The 7184-nt window shown below is 40.1% G+C and overlaps 1 protein-coding gene across 2 annotated transcripts in view; it reads left to right on the top strand.

The window, feature by feature from the left end:
* The first annotated feature begins 759 nt into the window (after positions 1 to 759).
* Positions 760 to 7184, top strand: part of SNX29 (sorting nexin 29) — a 138235-nt gene continuing 131810 nt past the window's right edge. For both annotated transcript variants that reach the window (XM_062588537.1, XM_062588538.1), the window contains exons 1-3: positions 760 to 822; positions 4089 to 4153; positions 5025 to 5077. In XM_062588537.1, the coding sequence (XP_062444521.1) occupies positions 816 to 822; positions 4089 to 4153; positions 5025 to 5077 (125 nt within the window). In that variant the 5' untranslated portion in view covers positions 760 to 815. The remainder of the gene's footprint in view (positions 823 to 4088; positions 4154 to 5024; positions 5078 to 7184) is intronic.

The following is a 7184-nucleotide window of genomic DNA, read 5'->3' as shown; positions in this document are numbered from 1 at the left end:
ATTTTATTTTACTGATTAATTCTCAAGGAAAGGTTATGACCTGTTGCTCATACACTGTGTAAATACAGAACAGAAACACGATCTCTTATGATGAGTCCACAAAACTTAAGAATGTTACTATTATTATTTATTTTTAAATCAGAGGTTTCACAATTTTTGTAGTGTTTTTTTTTGAACTCTTTCAGGACATGTAGGTTACACAGTACCCCTAGGTGACAGTATAAAAAAAGCCAAGACTGTCTAAAGCTTCCTCATCTTTGACTCGCGCAGCGTTTCTTAACCTCCCGTCGGGGCCTTGACACAGGCGCGGATGTCCGCCTTTCCGCGCCGCTAACGGAGCGCCCCGCCGCCCAGCCTGGCCGGGGGACTCCGCGCCTGGCGGAGCGCGCCGAGTCGCAGCCCAGCGCGCATCTCCGCGCACCCCCGAGCCCGCGGGCCGCGGCGGCGAGGGGAAGGGAGGGGAGGGAGGGGGCGGGGCGGCCCCCGCGCGCTGCGCCGACGGTTGGCGCCGCCGCCGCCGCGCGCCTGAGGGGAGCGCGCGCGCTCGGCGCCCCCCGCCTGAGGGGAGCGCGCGCGCGCTCGGCGCCCCCCGCCTGAGGGGAGCGCGCGCGCGCTGTGAGGGGGCCCGTGTGAAGCGGCCGCCGCGCGGAGCAGACGCGGCGTGCCCGAGCGGCGGCGCGGGGTCGTGTTTATCTTCCGGGCGGTCTGCCGGGTTCCGGGGTGGAGCGTGCGAGGTGACTGGCCCGGCTTGGGGCCGCCTCAGCGGGAGGAGGGAGCGGGCCCGGCGGACGGCGGGTGCGGGGCTGGCGGCCACCATGAGTGGTGAGTGAGAGCTCGAGCGGGGCCCTCTCAGCCGCCGCGGCGCGGTCGGGGCTGGCAGCGGGCGGAGCTCGCCCTGGGGCCCATGTCCGCTCTGCCGCGCTCCCGCGGCCCGGCCCGGCCCGGCCCGGCCCGGCTAGCGGCGGGGCTGCGGCCCCTTCCCCCCACTTGTGTCCCCGCACGGAGCGGGGCTGCCGCGACCACCGGACACGGGAGGCTTCGGCCTCGCCCGCCTCGCGGTGCGGGGGTCGGCTCAGCACCTCATCACTGCCCCCTGCTCCTCCTCCTCCTTTCGTGGGCCTAGGCCCTCCAGAAAGGGAGTTTTACCTCATCTTAAATCCTAAGGCCTTGTCCTGAGCGGGAGGCTAGCTCAAAACAGAAATGATGCTCGTCTCCACTGCGTCTGTTGTGCAGAAGTGCAGTCAATATCCCGAGAATATAAATGACCAAGAGCTTAAAACAGGTCATTATGAATCGTGGACTTAAAATACAGTTAGTGACAGCAGTGAGAAGCATGATTAGTTAAGAAGTGATCCCTTACAGTGTTGAGGTGTATGGTTGCTCTTTGTCTGACTCTGTCCTGAAGAGCATGTGTCAGTCATGGAATATGTTTTCACTCTTGTGTCCTCTTCTCTTCTGACCTCAGTGTTATGATGAAGTAGTGTGTGTGGGTGTACTAAATCCAGAAATTCTTAAAGTTTATGTGGGGGGAAATATGTAAAAGTTTTGCATGAGTATTAAGTGTTCCTGAGCAGAACTTTGTCTCAGAAACTTTAGTAATAGAGAAAGCAGAGCCACTTGAAAGGGCTGTAATAGGGAGTTGTACTGTGAGATGCAGGAAGGAATATTCATAGACAACAGACTTTTAAGAGTGACAGGATAAGTGGCACTTAACACACTCAAAACACGTGGACAGGTTCTTTAAATGGGAAGGTGCTTAAGAAAATCCTTTTCATGGGTCTACTCATATAACTTCAGTAATGGATATGTCATCTTCAAATCTGAGAGTGTTATCTTGTCTCCAGCTGTGAACCAGATTTTTAGGGTTTTTCTTCCATCCTGATTTAATAAGTAGTGAGATTTGTTGCCAAAACTAGTAAAATCTGAGGAAGTACCTGGAATAGCTAAGTGCTATACAATTTTATGAATAACATTCGTTTGTGAAAATGAAACCAAACAAAAATGAAAGTGAGCATGCTTCAATTGCATTTTTCTGTTTTGTTCTGATCTTTGTGGAAGAAGAAAATAATATTAAAAGACTTCTCATGGAAAGAGAGGCAAGAAAAAAAGTGCTTATGGGAAAACTGTTAATTAGCATTATGGAAAATGAGAGTAAGAGTGAAACTGTTCAAACTATGGAAAGAGAAGCATTCTAAAATGCTTTAGATTTGAACACTATATGTATGCATATATAATTCTGATGTTTTTAAGAGTCAGTATTTGTATGCAAAACTGCAGCTCTTCAGTGAATTCGAGCTAGTACTAGCCTTGTGCAAATCAGGGCCTGAATCTTTTCAGGTGACCCATCTTTGTGACTTCCATTTGAATTTTGTTTTATACTTGAAAAATAAAAGTGGCACCTCATCTGGCACAAAGCGTCATCACATAGTTATTTTTAAAAGCTTTAATTATTTTAACTAAAAAGAGGTATAGAATTAAGTGAAGAGAAAGAATTTAATTGTTTAAAAATAATAAAGCCTGCTGTGGCATTAAGGATGGTAGTCAAATTGAGTTAGAGCCTACTTGGTACTGGGTTTGCTTCTAGTGTCATCTACTAGTGTTTTGCATAGTTTGCATCTTCAGCTGAATTTGTACACATCACAGTTATTTGACTAACAGAACCATGCATGTTACATTACATAACTGCACAGTTTGAGTAAGAGTTCAAAATCTCTGAAGGATATTTCTGAAAATCTGCTGTGAATAGATAAATAAGCATTGTGAAGCATAGCTAGCAAAGAGCTACATTACACTTGCACTTTTTTTTTTCTTTTTTCCAGCATCATGTATTATTACAGGCTTTGTGTGTATGTGTATGTTTTTTCCCCTCTGTCCACCTCCTCCAGCCCAATAGTACTTTTAAGATTCAGGGGCAGAATAGTTTAAGTAGGACAAATTCTGTCCCTACTGGGATAGAAGGAGTCTACTTTGAATGGAATTATGAAGATAAAAAAAGAAAATTCTGAGGTCATTACTTTGTAGCGGTGGACAGCAAGAGGAAGAGACATCTATCTTTCATTTTAAGTAATGCCTGTTTACTGGAGGGCTGTGTGTGTGATGTTAGACTTTTTGGTATCTGGAGAAACCTACTCATGCAGAATTTTGATACTTTGCTTTCAAGCAACGTATATGTTAGTTGAATGTTCTATGAGGGGAACGAAGAACAGAATAATTTTAATTCTTGGTAGATCAGAGAGGTTTTTGAAGGATGTTCTGAACCTAAGCTCAGAGTAAATAAACTGCAGACGTGATATAGTCTAATTAACTAACATTTTAAATGCAGTCACAGATGTTTATAAAGGATATTCAGACAAGCAAAGTATTATACTACCTGTTGTTGAAATGATTGAGAAGTTAAACATTGTCTTGCATAATTGGTTGTATAGTAACAAACTTTATAGATGTTAATCAGGAAGAAGACTGTTAAAGGGCTTTATTGCAACAATCGTTCTCCACCTAATTTACAATGTCTTTTTATACTGGAGATTGTTTGACAGTAACAAGATAATCCTCTTTCTCATTTTCTACTCCTCTTATGCTCCAGTGGTATACTACATTGGTAGTTGTTCCACTACAGGAATTTATAAGATTACAGTTTAAGCCACATCATGCACCTAAGTTTTTTTTTGTTTGTTTGTTTGTTTGTTTTCTTGTTTTTTTTTTGATTGGATTGGATTTTTCTTAAGGTAGGTGAGTTCCAGGCTTGCAATATGGCCCCAGAGGTGGTTTTGCTAACAGACAGGAGCAACCTGTGTTGTTTGTGCACAGTTATAGTATAGTTGGTATTGCTACAATGTATCTTATCTCATGAAATCATAAAATCAAACTCTAGGTTATTTTTCAAACAGTATTGATGCATATTAGACAGACTACGTGAAACAGCAAAATAAAGTCTTATTTTGCATCAGTTTACTCAGAGGAAATACATGAAAAATATAATGGAATAACTGACATGAAGAGAAAGCTTTTCTGGGGCTTAGTGTTGACCCCAGCATATTTTTGTTAAAATACTCTTTATTTAAAAGTAATAGAATTTTGTTCAATTTTAGGTTCACAGAGCAATGACACTAAAAGACAGTTTCTTCTAGAACGGTTACTGGATGCAGTTAAACAGGTGAGAAATCTTAAGCCTATTTCTACAGTGCATGTACGCTGAGTTGACAATCCTGGCAGGAACTGTCATTACCTTTTTTTCATCCCTTTACCAAATGAAAAAGATAATCGTGTCTTTTGTATAGTACTACAAATTTTTTTGTTTCTGCTAGAAAAAGAATGTTATGCAATACTGTTTAAAATCTTTGTCTGTACAAATTATACTTGGGATATTTGCTGTGTGACTGACATAATTGTTGTATACTCCAAAGGCTAAATTGGCCAACATTTTATATTTGCAGCTTGCTTTCTTCATGCTAAGATTTTAGTGAAGGAGTTGAAATACAGATAAAGATGCAAAGTTTATTTTTGTACCCACATGAAGTTTGGCAAGTAGAATTTCATAAATTTAATTCAACTTAGGGTCGAGGTTGGAGTTGTTTTGTTTTGTTTTGTTTTTTTTACTTTTTTTTTAAAAAAAAAGCCTCCAAAGTAAGTCAACCATATGTTTTAAAATATCAGTTTTTCTGTAACTGTAGAACTGAGGCAAGTAGAAACAGTATTTAAACTGAGGCAAGTAGAAACAGTATTTATTTTTGTGGGTATGCATTTATAGCTTCAAATGTAGTAACTTTTACTCAGTTTTTGCATTCTAAGTGACCCTAGGACATATTATTCTGGCTAGCAAGAATATGTTTGAACTGCAAGAGTAGTCTGGTTGTGGAACATGATGCTAAAAAGCACCTTTTGGCCGCAGGCTATGTTTGCCACTTCTCTGTTTTGTACCACTTCCTTTTTTTGTTATGACTTCTTGTTTTGTTCTTAAATGGAAATATTTCAGAATGTTCAGTTTCTTAGTGTAACAGAAATGTATTAAATTCTATTTATTGCAGTGTCAGATACGATTTGGAGGAAGAAAAGAAATTGCTTCTGATTCTGATAGCAGGTAAAATATTCTAAGAAACTTTTAACATGCGTAGGTTATATATCAGCACTACATAAAATGTATAGTGCAACAATATTTGGCATATTCAAAAAAATCTCCCATTTCCTCTTGTTTACATAGACACTGACATGGGACTCTGAATTTTTCATGTTTGTAGCTTAGCAAAGCTGTATCTTGTGGGTGAAGTGACAGATATTGTAAGTGGCTGCAGAGCTGATGATAAAGCATTGAACTGCAAAGTCTGAATGTGAGATTAGAATATTTTTTTTCCCTAAAACCTCTTTTAAAACTAGTGCATTTGTTACTACTACAACTCTCTTCAGTGTAGCTTTACATCTAAGTCTCACGTGTGTTTAATGCACAAAGTTGTTCTTGTTTTTTCTTATTCCTGATGTGCATAAATCTGTTTCCTGTATTGTAGTTGCCCATTTTTATTAATATGAATAAAGTAATTTCATTTAATTCGCTTAGTTAGTTGCGTCTGTTGATGTTGGATATGGCATATTGGTTTCTAAGATTTTAAAGATGAAGACTGACAGATGTGAATTACAATATTTTCTATCCAATCAAATCTTAGAATCTCACATAAATAGAACCTGAGGTTTAAACTCAGTTGCTTGTTGTCCTTTCCGTTATATCCTTTAAGTTTGACTCCTTGTGTTCTTGGCAAGAATTAATCATACATTGGCTATTCTGTAAATTAGGTTGAATTCTTGCATTTCATTCTTTCTTTCCAATCCCATCCCAATTCAGTCTTAAAGAACATGACTAAGGGTGTGATTTCGTGACTTCTGGTAAGTCAACATAACAATTCCTTGCTACTGAAATGGAGAGGGGAAAGGATTGGTGTACTTCCTCAAGATCCCTGACTTTTCTCACTTCCACTGTCTTTTTAAGCAAACTGTGGTGATCATCTAATCCCCTCTGAATTATTTTAATAAAAGAAAAAATCACACAAAAGATAAGTTTCTGCCATCTCAGTGGGTTAAATAATTTCAGCAAAATGTCTGGTGAATATTAGAGTTGCTCAAGGAAAGGATGATCGTGCTGCTGGGAGCAATGGGAGTTGTAAAAGAGGAGGAGGAAGATAAAGGATACTTTCAGGAGCAGCTTGTAATACAGCTGCTTGTGAAAGTATATGGTAAACCAGCTCCTTGTCCGCTTATGGACTTCTGGTTACTACTGTCCTCTTGTTCTGCCCTTAGCTGTTTCACCTACTATGTTGCTGGGAAACTAATTTAATGAAAAATGTTAATAGTTTTCTGTTGGACTGGCATAAAGGATACGATTAAGTATAGGGTTAGTTCAATGCTGGTTTTGTTGGACGGAAGCTGGTGCAAAGGAGGAAAAGGGAAGGAGTAGCTGGGGTAAAGGGATGATGGGACTAAGCACCTTGCAGTTTGCAGTTAGAGGTATAGCCACTGGCAGAAAAGCGTCAGCTAGAAATATCTTTTTTTTATTGTTTATTTTACATGGGACAATGAAATCGTGCTGCCTTTGTAATAGGTTTTGTAAACTCAGTGAGAATAAATACCTACAATGTAGAACATTTTCTCCAGATATAGAACTTCCACTTTGTTGCCAGGTTTGCCTGAAGAACTGCTTTATTGCAGTTGTTTAAGAACTTGAAGGATAACCTTTAGTATTTGTCTTCCGATAACCAGGAGAAATTAGGATTTGAAAGACGTAATGCTGGTCAAATTTTATATATAAACATCTTCTGTAAAAATTTAGTAGACATGCTGAATAATGGATTATAACTAGGTAGTTTCAGGCTTGAAAGGGAAATGGAAGTTATGTGAATGGACTTTTATTTTTATGGTGTTTTGGATTGGAACTAGGCTAAAAGTTGTGAGATAATTTTGTAAATGAAGATAGTCTGAGAATTTAGATCAAAATTTAGTAAAATTCATGATCCTCTAAGTTTTACTCGTCCAGCACTTTATTTTTGTCTTTGAAATTATAACTGTTCATTACAACAGCGGACGTCTTCCTGTTTTTTCTGCCTTTTTTATTTAACAGACTCTCATGATGCTATCTATTAAATGCACTATGTACATTGGGCATTCTGGAATACTCTTTTTTTTTAGTGGCTAAATTGTAAACT

Source organism: Rhea pennata, chromosome 15 (genome assembly GCF_028389875.1).
Source record: "Rhea pennata isolate bPtePen1 chromosome 15, bPtePen1.pri, whole genome shotgun sequence".
NCBI lineage: Eukaryota > Metazoa > Chordata > Aves > Rheiformes > Rheidae > Rhea > Rhea pennata.
This window is presented reverse-complemented; position numbering and strand designations above follow the sequence as displayed.